Source organism: Lampetra fluviatilis, chromosome 21, assembly GCF_964198595.1.
Source record: "Lampetra fluviatilis chromosome 21, kcLamFluv1.1, whole genome shotgun sequence".
Classification (NCBI taxonomy): Eukaryota; Metazoa; Chordata; class Hyperoartia; order Petromyzontiformes; family Petromyzontidae; genus Lampetra; species Lampetra fluviatilis.
In genome coordinates, this window is record NC_136295.1 from 2479705 (window position 1) to 2503009 (window position 23305).

General features: G+C 47.2%; 1 protein-coding gene across 4 annotated transcripts in view; it reads left to right on the forward strand.

Annotated features, from left to right (window-relative positions):
- The window catches only part of LOC144938132 (phosphatidylinositol 5-phosphate 4-kinase type-2 alpha-like), a 203688-nt gene that overhangs the window by 82235 nt on the left and 98148 nt on the right, over positions 1-23305 (forward strand). For all 4 annotated transcript variants that reach the window (XM_078865847.1, XM_078865848.1, XM_078865849.1 and 1 more), the window contains one exon: positions 9032-9128. In XM_078865847.1, the coding sequence (XP_078721973.1) occupies positions 9032-9128 (97 nt within the window). The remainder of the gene's footprint in view (positions 1-9031; positions 9129-23305) is intronic.

Consider the following 23305-nt stretch of genomic DNA (forward strand, 5'->3'; position numbering starts at 1 on the left):
CAGTGTTTCCGTCCACTCAAAAATTGAGTGCAGCTACCAGAAAACAAAGGTACTACCTCTACCCAGAGCTCCCTACAGCAGTGCATACTGACTGTGGTGGTACCTGCTATGATTACAGCAGTGCATACTGACTGTGGTGGTACCTGCTATGACTACAGCAGTGCATACCAAATGTGGTTACCTGCTATCACCACAGCAGTGCACACCGACTGTGGTGGTACCTGCTTTTACTACAGCAGTGCATACCGACTGTAGTGGTACCCGCTATGACTACAGCTGCACATATCGACTGTGGTGGTACCTGCTATCACTTCAGCAGTGCATACTGACTGTGGTGGTACCTGCAATGATTACAGCAGTGCATACTGCATACTGACTGTGGTGGTACCTGCTATCACTACAGTAGTACATGCTGACTCTATAGCAGTATATATCGACTATGGCACAAACTACTAACCTGATAGAGTGCCGTGGTGAGGCCTAGTCCCGTGCAGAGCCCCCGGCCTCGCCTAGATTGCCCAGCCGGCCGAGGTGGCACCTTGGCAGGCTGGGGGCTAGGCCGCTACCCCCCCCTTCCCCACCCCACCACCCCCCCCCCCCCCCCGTCCGCACTACAATAATACTAAATGCTATAATATTAGTATCTACCGACTCTATAGCTGCAACTGCACGCATTGGGGTGGTGGGGGGGAGAAGAGGACATCACACTGTGAAGAATTTACCTGAGCGTTTTGTGTATTTTTTTTGCATTTTTAACGCGAATGAGAAATCCCCCCCCTCCACCGATGACGCGTGTGCGTTGCCAGAGGCAACCCCCGGTCAGCTGTGGCGCTCGCTGAGCAGCGCGAGGAAATAATTAAATAATAATAAATAGCACTACCATTTTAAATTAACTACTTTAAAGTTGACGGATGGGAAAACGGAATAGTGCTGGCTCACCACAGGGCTTACGGCGTGGTACCCGGCTACTTTTTTTTCACGTAAACCCACGGTTTGCGAGCCAAATCCTTCGCAATTGTGCGTCCACACAGACAGACAGATGGACAGACAGACAAAGAATGCCTTTTATAGGTAAGACAAGCAATCATCAGGTACAAATGAAGAAAAAACAAACCTAGTAAACTTAGAAATATAATGCAATACAACACAGCGAGTCGGCTAACATAACAGTCAACACCCCTACCTGGTTGAACACTTACATTAACATCAGCTGCCCTGCCCATGCTGCTCACACATGGGCTACGCCCATTTTTAACCTTTGTAAAGAGTTTGCCTTTAGAGGCTATAACCCCCTTTTTTCCTGATGACGACCGCTTGTGTTGCAATCGAAACGTCGTGGTTTTTATTATTATAATTTATATCTACGTGACCTTACCGAAAGAACCAAAGAATATGCAATACCTCCATTTGAGAGGTTCACTCTAATGGGGTCAGATCAGAGGTAAAACCTCGAGCTCAGAGATAAAACCTCCAGCTGAGAGGTTCACTCGAGTGGGTTCAGATCAGAGGTAAAACCTCCCGGTGAGAAGTTCACTCTTGGGGGGTCAGATCAGAGGTAATACCTCCAGCTGAGGTTCATTATAGTGGGGTCAGATTAGATGTATAACCTCCAGGTGAGAGGTTTACTGTCAGAATCAGAATATGTATTTATACTTGAGGAATCTGATGAGCTATAAAACTCTTTTCACAAATCTCCAATAAGGGCGAGTCAGAACGTTAGATCAGAGGTAAAATATCTAGGTGAGATGTTCACTATTGTGTGGTCATATTAGAGGTAAAAACTCCATGTAGCAATGCCATTCATGCAGATTGCATCTCACACGCTTAAAATGTGTAACACGCGGTGAGCCAACGCCCGAGCTCTGCGGTCCTCTATGCCAATGGATTGAGTGTTTAACCTCGAGAGATAACCACCCAGAGGACCCCGAAAAAGGTGCGACACTCGATCGCATACAGATGGAACAGATGGAGATTAGTCCACATTGTTTCTGTACCACAATCTCTTAGCGAGCCAGGGTATGGCACCTCAGTGACGCCCACGGGAAGTGGGTTTCATAACATTTGTGATCCACCAACCCTTGCTGCCTCCAGAGTGCTTCATTACTTAATTATATTAAGAGTGAATGTGATGTCTTGATCCACACTCCTATTCCCGTCTCTTCAGAGTGTTGCATCTCTCCATGCCTGTTATCTGTACGTCTCCCCGTTTTTGTTCCATTTCTTTCGTAAAGTGTCCACGCACTCACACATGTTCTGTTACAACCCTTTGGAACTGTGACCAGTGTGAAAAGACGTGCACTTTTCCAGTGATGCAGAACAAAAACATTCCCAAGGGCAAAGTCTAAAAAATAGAAAATACTAGCGGTAAGTACCCAGCATTGCCCAGGCGGAAAAGGCAGACACACACATGGACTTACGCAGACATCGACCCACACACATAGAAACACATGGACTTACACGCACACAGACACATGGACTCACATAGACATTGACTTTAGACACACACATGTAGTTACACGCACAAATCGACTCACACACACACATATCGACTCATACATACATACATAGACTGAACAACAACAGCCATTCGCCACTAAGTGGCGGTGATGTCACCATAACGCTTGTGCCAGGCTATGTGCACCTTGAGGCCACGTGAAGTGTCGAACGCCCACTGGCAGGAGGTCACGGGGCAGACCCAGATGGCACAGGTCGACTGACTGAGAGGAATGGCTGATGCACCACCTGTGCCCCCTACTGTGGCAACTTGCTGTGCTTTAGCCACCCAGCGCTGCGCTCGTTGTTGTGAGCATCGCTCCTCCGCCCTCTGTTGTTGTTGGACGGCTACTGCCTCCAACTGCCCAGTAGCATCCTTCACGAGCCTCCTCCACAGAGGCCGATCTTGACATCGCTGGTACCAGTCATTGGCAAGTCCACTCAGCGCCACATCTTTCTGTATCACATCACTCCATCTCTTCTCTAGCCCGTGCCGCGCCCGTTTAGCCCCCTCGATCCGGCCGAACATAAGCTGTTTCGGCATGCAGTGGCTGGGCATGCGGGCTACATGACCCAGCCTGCCGGAGGAGCTCACCGATGGGACTTTGTCCACATCTTTCAAGGATCTGTGAGCTCCTCACACAATCCAGCCTGGTTAAACCCAAGATGGATCGTAGGCAGGCCATCCTAAATGTTTCTAACCGGTGAAGATGTTCTATTACGGGGGTCCAAGTTTAGCAAGCGTAGAGAAGGGAGGGAATGACCGTGGCTGAGAAGACCTGAAGCTTCGTGCGGAGTGATAGACCAGGTAGCTTCCACACAGCGTTACGCAACCGATGAAAAGATAATGCGGCTCGACTGATTCGGAGTGAGACCTCTGCTGTTAAACCGGAGCTGGTCATTATGACACTGCCAAGGTATGGGAAACTCTCCACTCTCTCCACAACTGACCCATCAGCAATTGGGAGTTGTGGGGGTGGAGTGTCCGATGGTACATAGACTCACACACACATTGACTAACACACACACATCGACTTGCACACAAAGACATCGACGGTATGGTCTATCACTACAGCAGTGCATACCGACTGTGGTGGTACCTGCTTTAACTACAGCAGTGCAAACCGACTGTGGTGGTTCCTGGTATGACTACAGCAGTACCTAGTGACTGTGGTGTAACCTGCTATCACAAAGGCAGTGCATACTGACAGTGGTGGTACCTGGTATCACCAGAGCAGTGCATACTGACTGTGGTGGTACGTAGATGCCGACCAAAACTGAATTTCTGGTTTCGGCCGAAACCGAAGCCGAAACCGAAAGTTTAACTACACTTTTGACCGAGACGGAAACAGAAAGGTATATAACCGAAGTTACTGAACACAAGATTTCTGAAATATGTCATGATGCAATGCTACTTTAATTAAGAATAAATCTAGAACTAATCATTCAGAGCCTGCAGTAAGAGTCGCTAAATATCAAATCTTTAGGTGTTACTTACTTACTTAGTAATTATATCCAAACAAACGAGTGTTGTAGTTAAGAAATACCAGTTTTTCCGCATTCTCGCCCAGCAGGTTGCTGCGCCTTGCTTTGATCAGAATCGAATTTAGCGAAGTAATCCCACACCGCATGTTTCGACATTCTTCACGGTGTAATCTTGATTTGAAGTTTTCGTAACTGCAGGGATCCATACTTTTTGGTTCTTTCGGTAAAGTCACATAGGTATAAAAAATAAAATAAATTTAATCACGACGACACAGTGGCCCACTTCAGCAGTTGTTATCTTGCTGTGGGTGTCCCACCTGATGACGGACGCTTGTGTTGCGCCCGAAACGTCGTGATTTATTTTATTTTTTATACCGACTTGACTTTACTGAAAGAACCAAAGAGTATTCTTCAAAGTGATTAACTACTCCGTTTATTAACTTAAATTTTCTACTTCACTCAGATTCGTAAATTCGTTATCACTAATTCGCTACGGAGCTATTAACTAACTGAATATCAATATTGTCAGACTTCGAATCTAGGTATCAACACACGTGTAGGCTGAAGTGAACGCAACACATAAGCCAAGGCGGGCAGGCGGCTGGGAACAGACAAGAGGCACTTTGTTGTCGTCCCGCCAAAGAGACTCCACCCACGGATGCAGATGCAGGCTGCCGTCTGTTGACATTAGCAGACCATGGTTGCGGCTGTAACCTCGCTCCCAAGCTGCTGCTGCTGACGTGTGTTTGCAGCCTATCGCATAGGATTGCCTAGCCCGATAGGCAGTGATAGACGTAGCACTAGCGTTATATTCTAAAAATAGATCTTCGGTTGACGACCGAAAGTTAATATCAGTTTCGGCCGAAACCGAAACCAGACTGAAAGTTAAAAATTTACTTTCGGCCGAAACCGAAAGTATGCCGAAAGTGGCCATTTGCCAACTTTTGGCGCCGAAACCGAATCCGAATTTCGGTCCTCGTCTAGTGGTACGTACTTTCACTACAGCTGTGCATACTGTGGTGGTACCTGCTATCAGTACAGCAGTGCATACTGACTGTGGTGGTACCTGCTATGATAACAGCAGTGCATACTGTGGTGGTACCTGCTTTAGCTACAGCAGTGCATACTGAATGTGGTGGTATCTGCTATCATTACAGCAGTGCATACTGTGGTGCAACCTGCTCTCAGTACAGCAGTGCATACCGACTGTGGTGGTACGTGCTTTCACTACAGCAGTGCACACGGACTGTGGTGGTACCTGCTTTAACTACAGCAGTGCAAACCGACTGTGGTGGTTTGTGGTATCACTACAGCGGTGCCTAGTGACTGTGGTGTAACCTGCTATCTATCACAAAGGCAGTGCATACTGATAGTGGTGGTAGCTGGTATCACAAGAGCAGTGCATACTGACTGGTGGTACATGCTTTCATTACAGCAGTGCATACTGAATGTGGTGGTACCTGCTATTAATACAGCAGTGCATACTGTTGTGGTACCTGCTATCAGTACAGTGGTGCATACTGACTGGTGGTAGCTGCTGTGATAACAGCAGTGCATACTGTGGTGGTACGTGGTTTAACAACAGCAGTGCATACTGAATGTGCTGGCACCTGGTATGATTACAGCAGTGCATACAGTGGTGGTAGCTGCTTTAGCTACTGCAGTGCATACGGACTTTGGTACCTGCTTTCACTACAGCAGTGCATAGTGACTGTGGTGGTACCTGCTAGCACTACAGTAGTACATGCTGACTGTATAGCAGTATATATGGAATCTATAGCACAAATTATTAAGCAGACAGAGTGCCGTGGTGAGGCCTAGTCCTGTGCAGAGTCCCCGGGCTTGCCTAGATTTCCCAGCCCGCCGAGGTGTGACCTTCGCAGGCTGGGGGCTGGGCCGGTCCCCCCGGCCACGCGACAATAATGGGATGTGAGCGCTATAATAATGATATGTAGGTGCTCGCATTGGGGTATCATTGGGGTGGAGTGGGGAGAAGAAGACATCGCACAGTGAAGAATATACGTGTTTGGTGTGTTTTTGCTGCATGTGTAAGGCGAATGAAAATTTGTGGCGATCGTGTGTGCATTGCTAGGGGCAACCCATGTGAGCAGTGCAAAGTGTAATGAGATAAATGCTTATAAGACTAATTTGTGTGACTTACGTCTTATATAAATGCATATAATACAAAAGTGTGCGACTTACCTTGGGCGATGGCGCGTGTGAATTGTTGGGGGTTACCTCGTGGGCGCTGTGCGCAAGTGCAGCTGGCTGCGTTGTGACCCAGCGCACGGCGAAGGTAAATAAATAAATAAAGTATTAACTAACTAAATATTTTAATAAAAATCTCCAAAAAAACGCTAAATTAACTAATTTAAAGGTGACGGACGTGAAAAAGGAATAGGTTTCCCACCGTGGGGCTTTGGGGCGTGCTGGCTGCCAAATTTTTTTGGTAGTAAAGCCCACCGTTCGAGAGCCAAATCCCTCGCAAGTGCGTCATTTACGCCACCACATTGCACAAAGAGACCACTGAGGTCTTTTGGGCTCCCATCTGTCGACACCCGGGACACGGACGCGCAGAAACCAATCGCTGGGGTCCGACAGCCACCACGCTCCAGCGCGTTGGGAACAAGACCATGGAGGGGGTCGACAAAAAATGTGTACACCTGGGCTTCACGCTGCCGTGCTCCTCCAGTTGATGCGACGCCGAGATCTGTACCTTCACAGGAATCCCGTGAAATGGATGCCCCTTTGAGCCCTTCCTGCTGAAATAAATAAAAAATCTGAAACTTTAAGGATCAGCTTGGCCTCCTCCCTCTTCGCCTCTCTCTCAACAACGTCTGGTGACTCTGGGGACTCGGCTTCAAAAACTAAGCTACGCATCTACAAGGCTTGCGTCTTCCTGCCAGTCTTGCTCTGTTGCTCAGAGAGCCGTACACCACTCTCGTCGGACACCAAGCATCTAGAGGCTTTGCACGTGCGCCGTTAATGGTGCATCCTTGGGATCAGGTGATCTGATATCATCGCGGACGTCACCGTGACATCCCACCGCACTGGTCTCCCCAACGTATAGGACATCGCCCAACACCGCCGTCTGGTCCCGTTTGGGCATGTAGCTCATCTTCAACCGGATATTCGAGCTGCAACTTTCCCTGCCGTTGAGCGTCCAAATCGGATGTGGAACAAAAACCCAACCGTACGTGGGGGCTTGTCGCTCAACGGGCCGATGCCCACACTCAACCTGTCGACCACGCTTATCCAGGAGGCCTGGCTTAGAGACGATGGATCATAATACCTGGAGCAACATTCGAAACCGCCCATTGGTGGCTTAGCGACTACCACTGTCACAGAACGCTCACGAAATCCACAACCACGGAGATGCGTAAATTAAGCTGATCCTGGACGAAATTCACGGTTGCGAGGAGGCAACGCTATCTCGTATAGTTGGGACAGATGATATTTATCCACATTTGCTGCACCGCCTTTTCCTGGCGAGCCAGGGTATGGTGCCTTCTCGCTGCCCATGCGAAGGGAGTTTGGCAACGTTTGTTCGTGCGATCCACCAACCGCTCGCTGCCTCCACAGTTGCTGTATTTCAAGGCCACGTGTGTGGCTACCAACGCCTTGCCGAACGGTTAAAAAAAATGTATTTCTTTAAATTTCCATAGATTCTCTAATTAGTCTTGACCAGTAGTAGCTAGTTTTACACAGAACTTCAACATTATCAAAATCAATTGAGTGCCGTTGTTGGCACGCGTGTTCTGCTACTGTTGACAGTTGTATTTTGGAGTATTTAATATTTCTCTGATGTTCTTTTAGTCTCCTGCTGATCATTAGTCCTGTTTGCCCAACATAACATTTGCCACAAGTCCAGTTAATCCTGTACACACCTTCTGTTTATAGCTTCGGTAGTACATCTTTTGTACCAGATATGAATTTCTGTATTTTATGTACCGTGCCAAATCTGATTCGGATGTTTTGTTTTGGAGAATCTATCGAAATTGAAAGAAATACAAAAATGTTTTACCGTTCGGATAGCTATCGACTTAGTGCTGCATGGAAGCGAATCATCAAATAAAACATTGTTTAAATGCATGCCTATACAGGGCACCATACTTCAATAGGGATTACCGTTTATACGGCTATTTTAATACTCACAATGGACAGGAAGGACAAGATCAAAGGGCTCGCATAATACGCATGCATCATGTACGTTGACTCATTAATCCCCCCCCCCCCCCACTTTGCGCAAGAGCGCAGAAGCGTGGTCACCACATCTACGCCTCTATATAAGGAATGTAAAAGGTGGACTCCACAAATCTGGCTGTCACCTGATGAAGCTAGTTGTAATTACACAAACTAGTTCCCGTCGCAAGGCAGCGATGGCGTCAAAGCAAACATGGAGACGTTATCAGGGAATACATTCCCTATTGTATTGGCGAGGTTGCAACGAAACAACTTTGAACGAAGCGACGTTAAGCGAAGACTCCAAGTACCTTCCAATGTTTATTTGAGCACGGAGGTGCTAAAGTGTTAATATTCAAAACAATTCCTTAAATACATTAATACGATAGTGAACACAAATAATTGTGGATTTAAAATGTAATCGACTACTTTATTGTGGTCGATTACTCAGGCATCTTAAGCATTGTGGGCAGCTTCCACATCCTGCTGCTCGAAGGCGGGAAACCCTCCGCAAGCCACGCCCAGCGTGACGTGGATGATAATACCAGTGATGTCATTAAGTTCAGCCCACCACCTCACGGAAACAGAGGTGAGTTTTTTTTCTTTCCCCCAATTGTTGTCATGTCATCCGATTCGTCGAGTAACCAAACCGGCAGTCGGCAGGGTTACTCGATTCCGTGGAATAACTGTAGTTGTAATCCATAACCGGATGTGGAAGGGCCTATGCGTACAATCCACAATTAAATAAATACGTACATTTCCTCCTTTTTCAAACAGTTCTCTGGGCTTGCCTTTCAAAATTGTGTCTTGCTTCCTTCCCTCGTTGCCCCCTTCTCGTCCCCTTCCCCCCCTCCATTCTTCCCACCGGCAGAGAGAACATGCCGAGCCATTTCAAGTTCAAGGAGTACTGCCCGCTGGTGTTCCGCAACCTCCGTGAGAGGTTCGACATCGACGACCAAGATTTCCAGGTGAGAGTTTTGCTTTGCCTGCGGGCGATCCGCCCGCCCGCCTGGCTGCTCGCTGCCCTCGCCTGCCCATCTCAGCCTAAACTCCTTGCTGCTGCCCCCCCGCCACCCCCGCCACCCCCGCCCCCCTGCTTCCTTGGTCATACTTCCCTTCACCCGGCGGACACACGGGCGTTCGCGTGCACGCTCGCCACTCCGTCTTTAAAAAAAAAGTGTCACCGCCAAATAGTGTTTATCTGCGTGAATTCCCACAAAGGCTCCGTAGCCTGGCCTGTCTTGTTTCAGCATCAAATGCTTTGATAGCACTGGTTAGGGAAAACAAATATAAAAAAAGATTCCACCCTATTTATTTTAGTTATCACAAAAAACTTTCACGGGCTGCATATTTTACCTGAAATTAGCTCGACTGGAGTCGGTGACGGTGAAAGGAGGGTTTGTAGCTAGACCTTGTTAATTGCTCTATCGGCTGTATACATTATTATTAGTTTACCTTTTAGGTTTGTTATAGCATTGATATGCATGTAGCGATAGTTGGTGTGCATTTAAAAACACACGTAACTGCTGCATGATATCCATTTTTTTTCGATACTTGTGCTGATCTCGACTAGCGTGACCCCCGGCCACAACGGCGCTATCACTATTTGTGTACTCCATCGACACCGGTGACGATTATCTGAACCGGTCCTGGGCCTCCCATAGGTCGAGTCAGCCTCAGATGAGTACCTCGTGCGGTGTGTAGTAAACATCGCCACTCGGGAGACAAAGGCGGCCGGGCGTGGTGCTGGCCACCCATCCCCTAGTGTGTGGTGCCAGCCTTCATAGGTGCTGCTCGCTAACAGCACTTGCTCCAACGGTTTGTTAAGGCGACACGGGGGATGTTTGTTATTGTCCATGAAGGCCGCCATTGGACGCTTCACACTCTTAATCACCGCAGTGTTTTTTCACCGACGCGTTGGTGACGAACGGCGCTCCCTCGTTATTTGTGACGAGGGATACTTTCCGGAGATGCTCGTGAATGGAAGATTTTGCGGATAATTATATTTGCTTCAAAAAAACACGTACATAGATATTAAATACAATTATCTCATCACTTTATCTCTCATTACTTTGTCTCATCACTTTATCTCTCATCACTTTATCTCTCATCACTTTATCTCTCAACACTTTATCTCTCTCATCACTTTATCTCTCATCACTTTATCTCTCGTCACTTTCTCTGTTGATGCAGTAGCCATGTAGAGTTCCAGATGCGATTCGCGGATAGCCGAAATCCCGGATAGTAAGTTATGAAATTTGGAGGGAATAGCCTACAGTGTTGGTAGTTATCACTGCAAGCTAAAGATCAACATTAAGCTACATAGGGGAGTACAGAGCATGTTTCCTGCTACTCTTCGGCTCATCAGTAAGTGTTCTTAGTTAGTCTTTATTGCACTTTATTATTATTATTGTCACAGAAATTTAGCAATTTTGCTGTGACGGTTTCACCTGAAGACGGAAGCTTGTGTTGCCTCTGAAACGTCGTGATTTAATTTATTTGTTTTCTTTTAACCTACGTGACTTTACCGAAAAAATCAAAGAGTATGAAGCCAGCAACCCAAATGATAGCTCACCGAAATGGCTCATCATGTGGAAAATTATAGCAACCCAATACTCTAAATGTGGAGGGAAAAACCGGAGGACCTGGAGGAAATGATGCAACCATGAGGAGAACATGGAGACTCCAAATATACAGGCGTCGGGGTCGGGTCAGGATCGAACCCACAACCTCCTGTATACCAGGCGAGGTAGTTAACATCTTACCTCTGTGGTGCCCCATTTGTCTGGCTCAGGTCACGTGTTCAAATCAAATGGACTCTGCGTGGTGGTGCATGTCTTTACCCCAGCTACTAAGAAAGTTTGGTTTTGTGGATCGTGCAAATGTGAGAATCCTTAATTTCCCAATTCTGGTAAGGTCCTAAGTCTGGGACCTTGTGACACCCATATGCCTGTATATGAGGTGCCTGTGAAGCGCAGTTTTCGCCAGTAGGTTTCAGACCCGCACCTCTGATTGGCACGTTTGGCTACATATAGTGCGAAAGAAGTCAACATACACACGTACGTATGCGCATCATGTGAAAGTTCCCTGTGCCCTGTGGGTTGTCACCAGGCTGTTCTGTTACCCCAATGGTAAATTACCCAAAAAGGAATTTGCGGATATGAAGCCAGCAATCCAAGTTCAATTCCCAGCCAAGGCTAACAACATTGGCTTGTGATTATCTGATCCAGATCAGGGGCATGCCCCTTCACTGACCCACACCCCACATTGACCGGCACGGTGAAGTATGATCAGACAAGGCCTATGACTACCGTGGTATGGGACGGCCTTTGTCCAACAATAGGTTTATAAAGGGCCGAACATTGCTACTCTTAATTGTTATAGGTGTATAGAATGTGGATGGCTGGATAATACACAGACCGAGATAAATAATTAAAGCCTAGGGGTTTTGGCTCTGCATCATTATCATTATTATTGCTGAGCAGTATCGTTTAAATTCTTTCAGGCTCAGTAAGGCTTCCCCTGAGTAAACATTTAATTTCACGGGATTAAATATTTTCAAACTCTGACTGCCTTCGACTTGGGCCTAAGCCTGGCTTAATGGCGTCTGTTGAACAGAACAGCAGTGGAGCCTTTATTAGTATGCATTCAGGCTATAGTGTAATGCTTTTTTAAATATGGCAGAAATTCCTTGGTACGTGAAAATTGTTACATTGCAACAAACACATGTTAATAAAGAACAAAATATCTATGTCATATGTAACAATAAATAAGCAGACAGTGCGTCTCCTTCGCGTAAAAAATATATTTCTTCCACAACCCATCAGCCACACGGCCTTCTAGATGTCAATAATTCCAATTAGTGGGAGACGGATTGTCCGCTTGTCTGCTTGTCTATTGAGACAGATTGTCTGCTTGTCTATTTGTGTTATTTATCTTCTCCACAATTACTTTATAATGATTTTCATTTCGTATAATATATCGGGGCGGGGGTGGGTTGCAATATTTAGAAGTCTCGTCTTGGGAAAATGTGCTTTCAAAGCTCCCCATTGTTCCTGTGCATCGGTAATTGTGAGTGTGCCATTTCACTTGATTTGCGTGGAGGTGAAAGTTATGCATCTGATGTTACTGCACGCTACGTGCGTATAATCAATAGGCGACGAATGGAAACACAATTAAGTCAATGACACATTTCAAGTGTTGAGGTCAGAGTGCTGTAAAGATTTTTCAATACGTGCCATGCTGCTTATACGGCACGTATCGAAACGCAGATGTTTACTTGAGAGGATTTGTGCAGTTTGGTAGCCATTTTCAGTCGTGATGGTAGCGGGTCCATCGACGCAAAAATGATGCTCATGCTTTAGTTAAGAAATATTTGTTTTCTTGTTGCGAGCGTTTTTTATCTTTGACTTGCAAGCCTCGCATTTTTTTGTCGTGCCGATGTCGCGCATGTCTAGAAAGCCTACCAATGAGAACAGGATATAGATATATTTAAACTGTAAATCAACATTGCTTCAGCGATCACTGAAAAGCTGCCACCCTTGGCCCACTACGGAAGGTGGACAACTGCTCCCAACGTGAACTCTGCTCATCTTCAGAGCAGCAGCAACATTTGACTCAGCCATCGAACAAAGACTATGGTCACTGCATCGCACACTTTCGGATGCGCAACTGTGGTTGGCTACGTGCGGTGCAAAATATGTTTAGTGTACACACATACGAAGTGCAACTTCGCTCGTTAAAGTAACGGTTTTTCCATGACCACGTAATGCCTCCGCAAAGTGCCGACGGTACATTTTTGATCATGCGCTCGACGGATTTCCCGCTTTGCCGGCTGCGACGCATTGCTGCTTGCCGGGCGTGGGAGGCCTTGGAACCTCTGGGGATCATGTCGTGGGGCTGCCGCTGTATTTCCCACAAACCGGCCCTCACTATTTAATTTTAGCAGGTAAGGCCCACTCAGCTGTATAGGTACTTTTTCAGAATCGACCTGGCTATCACAAATGATAGCTCAATGAAGTGGTTTATCACTTGGAAATTGATAGCATGTGGATTCTAAATGTGGAAGGCAAAACCAGAGGACCCGGAGGAAAATCAACGGGACCTCGGGGAGAGAGAGAGACACACAAACTCCAAACATACAGCTGGCGTCGGAATCGAACCCACGACCTCCTGCATACCAGGCCAGGTAGTGCACATCTCGACTTGAGAAAGTAGTGGCGCAAGAGCAGTGAGCATGTCCTTGTGAGCGGCAGCGGGGGGAGGTCGTCACTCGTTTGGGCAAATATACACATGGGGTCGGGACATCGCAGGCATCGAACCCAGTACAGCAGTGCTCGATCGTAATGAGAGTCGCAATGATTTTCCTACTCAAGGAGCATTGGAGGTGTTGTTTCATTTCCTATTTTGCCACCCCTACTGAGCCAGTTGTGGAAATTCCTCTTTGCTATGGCAGGGGCAAGTGTGTCCACAGGACGACAACTGTTGACTTCTCCCACAAAGTGGTACTAATTTTAGTGCCCTGGAAGGAGAAATGATAAGCTAGCCCTAACCTGGACCCCAGCCAGAGTTTGGAAGGGGATGGTTTAGTTTTATTGGAATGTGTTTGGGTGATTTGTTTACCTTTCTTGTACTTTGCACTCCTATCGTGTGTTTGTACTGTTGTTGTAACGTTCTTACCCCGTGCCCCGACTGGGCATCCGTGAAGAAGAGCTTCATAGCTCATCAGATTCCTCCAGTATAAATACATATTCTGATTCTGATGTGGGAGCCGCTCGCTGTACCGCCTCCCCACCAGTATAGGTGGTGGGGAGGCGGGGGGGGGGGATGCTTGTGGTGGCGTCGCATGTGATTCAGCAGTGGCAGAGAGGGAGAGCCGTCAGTAAACCCTCCTCGGAGAAGTGACCACGTAGCTGCCCCCTCTGCCCCCCACCGCACCCCTCCCTTGGGGAATGCATCGGTGAGGTCACACACAGCTTGATAGTGTGTCACACACACTCTTGAGCCCCAACTCACACCCCTCCCACGCACGACGTCTGCGCTCGGAGGTAACAATGACAAGTTTCAACTTGGCACTGCTCCCCCCCCCGAAAATGTATGTGAGTAGTGGCGCTGAAGAATGAGCTTAAGTTGTCTGCCGTCACCGCCGACAAACCCAAGATCAGAAAAAATATACGAGTCTCAAGTTTCCTACAGTCGCACGGTAGTAGTGAGCAACGACAAAAGATTAGTTTGACGTACGCGTGTTTTACATTTCACCTTGTCTGGCCGTGTTTGTTTATTGATGACAATAGACCGTGCAGCTCATGTATTGATGAGAATGCCCTGAGACGTATCGACGTCATCAGCAGCACGACGAAGGCCCCCTCGCGTCAACCGCAGTGCCGCGACGTTCCGTTGCCTTGCTGGAGGCCGCCGTCATGGCAGATGTGAGCAACCGGAATCTTATTTGTTCATGTTGGAGAAATCCGGTGAGCTGTGAAGCTCTTTTTCACTGATGACCAGTAGGGACATGGGGTCAGAAAGGATGTATGTATGTGTGTTGAACTTCTTTTACACGGGACGTAGCCAACCGTGCTAATCGGAGGTGCGGGAAAGTTACAATGATAGGAGTGCAAAGTATAGTAAAGGTAAACAAATCATTAAAAAATATATACAAATAAAACTGAAATCTTTTTTTCTTATCTCACCAGGTAAAGCTCATAGCTAATAGCTCACTGAGCTATTAGCTTCTTTTTCTGAAGTGACCTGGCCACAAATGAGAGCTCAGTACAGTGGCTTGTCACGTGGAAATTTATAGCAGCCAAATACTCTGAACGCACGTTGATGATAAATGTGGAGGGAAACACCGTAGAAAAATCCACGCGACCACGGGGAGAGAGAGAGAGATATGCAAACTCCAAATATACAGTGGCGGGCGTCAAGGTCGGGATCGAACTGCCGACCTCCTGCATACCAGGCGAGGGAGATAACATTGCACCACCGTGGTGCCAGTCAAATAACAAAAATAATATGCGTTCAGATTGCATTAATATACATCATTTCGCAAGCTTGGGAAAGCCAGTCAAACAACAGCAAAAGTCGTCCCAGACCACACCAAGACAAGCCACGAGTCCCTCCGGATGGCTGACTGGACCGGCATGATACCCTTTGTAGTAGATGGCAATTCCCCACTTGCCTGTATGCGCAATATACAATACGTTTTATTATGTTGTACTTTTTTTTTCCCCGACGTAAAAATAAACTGGGAAAGAAAAGTCAGTTGATTCACTGGGGGTTCCGCGCGCGCGCGCGCGTGTGTGTGCGTCCGTGCTGTGTTTACGCGGGCGGTGGGAGGGCCGTTTCCTGTCACTCACTCGCGCATGCTCGTGCACCGCTCCCAGCAGCGACACATGCAACACTCGGTTTGTGTTTCTCTGTCATAGTCGCACCAAATAGGTGAGGCACTCTCCTTGCGCCGGTTAGCAGCTGCTGCATTCGGAGCTTTTCCGTGCGCGCGTGTGCGTGTGTGCGTGTATGTAATGTTATGTTATTTTGTGGTGGGGTGGTTTGCACGCTGCGGTACATAACCAATACCAGTGATTTTTATTCTGAACCGGTCCTGGGCCTCCCCTAGATCGACTCAGCCTCAAATGAGTACCTGGTGCGGTGTGTAAATATCGCCACTGGGGACACAAAGGCGGTTGGGCCTGGTGCAGGCCACCCATCCCCTCGTGTGCCGTGCCGGCCTTCATAGGTGCTCGCTAACATCACTTGCCCCAACAGTCTGTTAAGGCTACATGGGGCATCTTTGTCTTTGTCATTTTATGGGCTGGATATCCAGACATTAGCAAAGAAACTTGAAAAGAACTGCGTGGCTTTTGAACACAGGTGCATACAGAGGATATGAGGAATTCAGTGGCTGAATAATGGCTTGTTGGATAATTGTATGTATGTTGAACTTCTTTCGCACCGTACGTAGCCAACCATGCTCACGGGACGTGCGGAGGGGAAGAAAAACAATACCAAACACAAAAAAGCAGTTCTAAAGAAATGTGTTTTCAATCCTAGATTTACAAGTGCTTATAGCTCCAGTGGCTTCTTAATGTCGGAAGGAAGCGCTTTCCAGACGGCCGCAGAAGCCCATCTGAAAGCGCACGATGCAGTGACCTCAGTTTTTGTTCGACGGCTGAGCCAAAAGAAGTTGAATGCTCGATGTAGAGTCACAAAGTGATTGCCTGCTAAAATGCGCAACGAGGCATTGATGCTCATCTCCAACTTGCAGCCCTGAGACATTGATGTAAAATTGACATACTCTTGGTTTTTACGGTAAAGTCACGTAGGTAAAAAATAAAATTAATCACGACGTTTCAGGCGCAACAAAAGCGTCCTTCACGTGGGGACAACGTAGCGAAAGCACAACCGCTTAAGTGGTTCAAGAAGGACGCTTGTGTTGTGCCCGAAACGTGATTTTTTTTTTTACCTCCGTGACTTTACCGCAGAAAACCAAAGAGTATGAATCCTTGCAGTCACAATAGCTTAAAATCTAGATTAAAAAACGACATTATTATGGAGGGGGAGACTGTATCCACAGCACAAACCCCAGTTGACTTCCTCCACAAAGTGATGCTCATCTTACCGACCCCTGGAGGGATGATAGAGGTTTTGGATTTGTGATTGAAACCATCCGATTGTGAGCCGCCAACTGCAGCTGAGTCACCTTGGGCAGTTTTGATAGAAATTATTACATTTATATGTCTGCGTATATGACATTATCATACCATTTGCATGAAGTCCAATTTGCTTCCAAAAATGTTTTTTAAGCGATTAATAATTCTACGCATATGTATATTAGATTAAATCGAATATGGACAAAAATCAAATCACTTCTCGAATTTAGTAGCTTCGTGTTCCCATTCAACTGCTAACACTCACCTACGGCAGCTATGGTGAATCCATTCATCATCATCAGCCATGATCAATTCACTGCTGGATGAATGCCTCCCCAAGCCGCCACCATCCCTCAGTCCTGCCATGCAGCAGTGTAAAATCACTGTGCAGTGTATGTATGTTAAACTTCTTTCACACCGTACGTAGCCAACCGTGCTAAACGGAGGTGCGGGGGTAAGGAAAACAAACTAAACACAAAAGAGCAGTTCTCAAGAAATGAGTCACCCAACCTTATGCCAATGGCCATGAAAAAACGGCCAATTCACTCACAAAAGACATCATCAGGACCTTTATATTTCCCTGCGCAAAGCGACCATTTGACACTTCAGTGGAGAGCTTTGACGTGGTCTCCTCTCCCCTGATATAAAATAAAACACTCTTACGTGTTCGTCAATCACAACGACGACTTGAAAGAAGTAACATTTTTAATGGGTGATGTTTCCTCTCACGGGTATTTTTCATAGCACGTACATATTTACGTGCTATGAACAAGAGCCAAGACATCAGGACTTTTATATTTTCCTATGCAAAGCGACCCTTTGGCACTACACGTGCAGAATTTTGACTTTGCCTCCTCTCCCCTGAAATAAAATAAATAAAACACTCTTGCGTGTTCGTCAATCACAACGACGACTTGAAAGGAATAAAATATATAATCGGTGATGTTTCATCTTGCAGCCATTTTTCATAGCATGTACATATTTACATGCTATAAACAAGGGCCATTACCCGAAACATTGGGTATTTTATATTTTTTCCTTTACAGCCACAGCCTCAGCCTCATTGAGTGTTGTTGTTGTCATTGTTTGTGCTGCCAATGAAGCAGCAGCAGCTGCCGCAGCAGTAGCAGCACCGAATGCTTTATTAAATAAGAGCAAGGCTGCCTTGTGCAGTAGGCATCGTCTTTGAGGCTCTGGGGAAGTCCTGCTAAGACCAAAACATTTCTAAGTAAGCAAGGCATTAGCGCTATTTAGCCCAGAGTCCTGTGTCAGTTCCGTCTGGAATACCAGTACTCGGACAACACGTGTGCGTGTATCTGTATGTACGTGTTATGTGGGGAATGGGCAGCGGTAGTGCAGCGGTTAGCGTGCTGCACTACGAACCCGGCGACAAGGCGACCCAGGTTCGATTCCCACTCACGGCCAACACCAGTGACGATTATCTGAACTGTTCCTGGGCTTTCCCTAGGTCGACTCAGCCTCTAATGAGTACCTGATGCGGTGTGTCAAAACATCGCCACTGGGGAGACAAAGGCGTGGTGCTGGCCACCCACTACCTCGCGTACCATGCCGGCCTTCATAGGTGCTCGCAGTACTTTAGTTAGCACACTGCTACAAACCCAGTGACCTGAGTTGGATTCTAACGCACGAACAATAAACTGGTTGTGAATAATTGAACCACTCTTGGGCCTCTCTGAGTTCAACTCGGTTTTTTTAAAGAGTACCTGGTGTGGTGTATAAAAGAACATCGGCCTTCAAATGGTGCAGTTCTCTAACAGCAAATTGCCTCAACGCCCTCCCTGTTAAAGGCCATAAGAGGTTTTGCCCGTGAACGCTAAATCCAAATAATAACCACTATAAATGTGTTTTTGTGTTTGATCGCGTTAATATAAACATGTCGTTAAGCCTGCCACCACCCGACCAATCCAAATTGCAATGCACGTTTTGCAGAGGTTATTATTGTTGGTAACTGAATGCAATGATTTATTTTGAAGTAAAAAAAACGAAACGTTGCATGCTGTATCGCTCAAGGTTTTTCTCCAGGCTATGCTTAATTTGGGAATGTTCGTCTCTGGTTTTATCCTATCAGTTGGTACTTTTGTACGTTGTGCTGGAATAGCTTTAAAAGGATTCTTTATTCAATGTAATTGTCCTCCATTATAAAGCGCTAGGAACCGCCCGGTAACACCGGTAAATCCAACAACACCTAATTAAACATAAATATTCATTTACACTTTATTTTTATCACATGTGCATAATTAATGGAAAGCTGTGTTAACGTATTGATTTATTTTGCAGAGGGCCGTTTCCAAGATGCACTTCCCCTGATTATTTTTTTTACCGCACACTGCAGCTTCGTGCAGCTGAGAGCGAGCGTTGTGGCTTGGAGGTGAAATTGTGGCCGTTGCCAATTGATGCCTCCACAGCTCGCCATCAACACCCGTGTTAGAGATCCCCACAGCCGGTGCAAAATCGTCAACACCTTGACCCCCTTTTAGTCTCCTACTGTCTGGCTTATAGGGCTTCCCCCGCGGTCGCCGGTCTCGGAGCATCGCTCCAATTGCCCCGTCTGGGTAACCTGCCCTCCACCACCCTGCACACGTGTCCCCACCATGACTACATCTAAAGCACTTTATTGTCCTCAGTCTGTGGTCAACTTTGCGCTCCCAACTCGAACTCCGTTCATCCTCGCAGCAGACGCGGCTTTTGGCTCGGCCATCGAACAAAGATGGTCACTGGCATCACGCGCTTTCGTATGCTCTTCGGCGGCCGTCTGGAACGCTCTTCCTTCCGATATTAGGAAGCCGCTGGAGCTATGCACTTTTTTACATGGGGAGGGGAAGATGAGGGAAAATAACTTACACAAAGAAAGTGGAGGGGAGTGGGGGGAAGGAGGAGGGGAGAGGGGTTAAAGGAAAGGGAGGAGCACTTAGGAAGGAATAACTTAGACGTGCATTGGTGAACTTATCAACCTGTCATAGTCCTTTACAGTGGTGATTGACTCATGCCTATCCCCGGGGGAAGGGAGGCACTCCTTACTCCTATCACCTCCCCCTGATCTCCCAGCATGCGGGTCTCACACCAGGCTCCGCAGGAATGGGGACCATCTGGCCCCTAACTCCCGTTCCCGGCCTTTAAGTTTGTGGCTTAAATGTTCCATTCCCGCGAGAGTGAGGATGAGCTGTGCACTTTTAAATCATCTAGATTTAAAACTCATTTCTTTAGAACTGCTTTTTGTGTTTGTTGTCTTTCCCCAGCACCTCCGATTAGCATGTTGGCTACGTAGAGTGCGAAAGAAGTTCTACATACAATACCACTTTTCAACAAGGCATTATTCAGTCATTGAATTCATCACATCCTCTGCATGCACCTGTGTTGAAAAGCCACGGAGTTATGTTCTAGTTTCTTTGTTAATGTCCGGCCCACGAAATAACATGACATGATGACTGTGTGGAACATGCGTTTCTTTATACTTACTCTACGACCTGCGCAGGGTTCTCAGGGCCTCCTGCTCAAGCGAGGCACTGACACAGCCCAGCGGTAACACATCCGTCGCTTCTTGCGGGGGGGGGGGGGGAGTTTACGGTTCAAATCTAGTGGCCGCCCTGGTTATTACTGCGAGTGTAAAATAACCGTAACAAACTAAACTAAATCTACCAGGTATAGGCTCACTGAGCTATATATATTTTAATCAGAAGCAACCTGGCTGTCACAATGACGTGGCTTATCACGTGGAAATGACCCTTACAGTCGACATTGTACATCATCGTGACTCGAACAGCAGGAATCCACACACCCGGCCTGGACTGGTAAACTACAGATATATATAGAAAACTGTTTCGTTTTTTACCAGGTAAGCCCCACTGAGCTTTTTAGCTTTTTTTTTCCTAGAATCGATCTGGCCAGCACAATTGAAAGCTCAACCAAGTTGCTCATCATCACCACGTGGAACTTTATAGCAGCCCCACGCAACCCCATCTGCTTCAAAGTGGACGTTAAGTGTCCCGTGACATCATTCGCAAGAGCAGGCGCGTTACGGTCAAAATTTGCTGGATTTGAAACATTAACCACATCACTCCATTGGGATCATACGTAGTGAACCATCGCCACCCTCCTGCGAAAACATGGCAGGACCTTCTTGACAAAGTTTTGTGAGACTCATTGAGGCATCCCTTGTTCAACAAGTGTAATAAAAAAATTTTTATAACAGCAAAGTGTAATCAAGGTAATGTACTGACATTCCGAAGAGTAGCTGGCAAGCATGCTCTGATCGACCCTACGTGGCTTATTGTTTAACTCGAGTTTCCATCGATACAGTATTATTACCAATGCTGTTAGTACCAAAGTGTAATTTACCTTCATTCAGTGAGAACATACAAACAGGCTCCTCTCAGGTTTGCCAGGAGTGGGCGAGCTTTACGTGGCTCACAACATCACCTGCTATAGCCCCCGGCAACATCAGCTGTTGCGGTGAAGGTCCTTTTCCATCCTGGGGTTTGGTGGCGTGTGCCTTCTGCGTGCCTTCTGCGTGCTGTCTGCGGAGTGCTGCGGTGACGTCGCGTCGCCTTGCTCGCCACGTCACCGCATATTGAGCCACAAACACCGTCTCGTCGCACGGTGCTATGCGCAGCTATGCACAGCTCCCGACAATAAGCCATTGCCGTTATCTTGCCGCCCACAAATCTGGAGAGACATAGACATTAACAAAAAAATCACGTTGGGGCTTTCGTGGCTGATCGCTTTGAGTGGAGATTCAAGTGGATCAGCCTTGGGATAGAGGAATTTATTTGAGGCTCAAGCAGTGCTGTGCGTCAGGGGATCGTTGTCTCTCGGTTCATTGTGAGCCGATTTGGGGAAGGAGGGGATGGGCAATCTAATGTGCACATGCCGCGCCTTGATGTCAAAAGGCACGTTATATAGATTGAATGTTACAGTCGTGTTTTAATCTCGTAAATCTTTGCATACGTTGAAAGTGAAAAGCAAGTTTCAATTCCTGTGAAAAATTACAATGACAAAATGCATAAAACGTCAAAATCAAATCAGATTTTTGAAAATTTTATAGCATCCGTTTCATCATTGGAATAAAATTACGTTAGGTCCTTGTGTAGTAGTCACTTCAGAGACACAGTCCAGGGGATGACTACATACGGGTCAGGACAGCCGGCACACTGCCTGACCCAACACCGACGAGGAGGTGAAGACGGGGACGAAGACTTGTGAAGACGACGGGTTCCATTCCCCAACCGCAGCAGCCCCGACCCAGCGTCGGGGCCTCCCTTTTATCCTCCCCAGCCTGGCCTGGCTCCGCCCTCGGCCACGCCCCCTTTTGGAACCTGCCAGAAGGTTCTGGGCTCTGCCCCACGTGTCCCCTCTGTCACCTTTACCCTACATCCGTGCCTATCACGTGCCCCACTGGCAGACAGGCTGCTGTATCCTCAAATGCCCTTCACTGCCAGCCACCGGTGCTCCATGCTCCAGTGGCACACTTCACCTGCTCTGCTTGTAGAGTGGGCTACTACACACACGATCTCGCTCTCTACCAGTAGCCAGCGCTACGCACCGTAGTGACCCATTCTATGTCACTACACTTGTACCAATGGGCCTCATAGACTCGCGATTTCCTGCAGTGTTTATTTTAGCAAGGAAAGAACCGGATGGGATTCGATTTCTCCGAGTCTCATCAACAGTTATTTCGCCATTACCTGTAATTCACTGAGTGCGTGATCAAACTGAACACTTTTACTCAGAGGAATTAACATTCGTTAGAATAAAGGAGGGAGAACGTTTAACATGTAAGCCTTCGCGACCAATATTATTCGTGATAACGGTTTTTGGGTTCGATTGGGTGTTGACACATTGAAATTTATGCAATCTCACCTAAAACACATTCCTGCAGAGGGAGCTGGTAGGAACGTTGGGTTGCTCGGTCAATGGCCAGGGTCAACGGCGGCGTGGTGTTTTCCGCAAATATGCCCGACTGTGAGGGCGGGCACAAGCCGGCGTGAGTAGGTTAAACGTTGAGTTTTATAAGGGCACCACGGGGTGACCAGCCCCTCCCCACCCAGCCCCACCCCTCCCACCCCCCACCCAGCCCCACCCTTCACACTCAGCCCCTCCCCACCCAGCCCTCCCCTCCCACTCCCCACCCAGCCCCTCCCCACCTAGCCTCCACCCCTCCCAATTTTTGATGCACGACGGACAGACAATAATCCTCTGTGGGCTGGTGTAACCAGGGGGTTCCTACCAGTAAAAAGGTTATCATATTGTTGTGTTGCAATATGATGCTATTGAATCCGCATGTGTTTGCTCACCCTAGCTGTGAGTGTTGTGTTTACTGAGACTCAACTCCGCACTGCAATAACAACTTCCAGATGCAGCGTTGCAATTATAAAGGAAAATAAAGGGACATTTATTGGAACATTGTTGAAAATGATAAACAGAAACAACCACTTGTGTAAAAGGAAAAAAACATGAAGTATATATTTCATCTGAATACA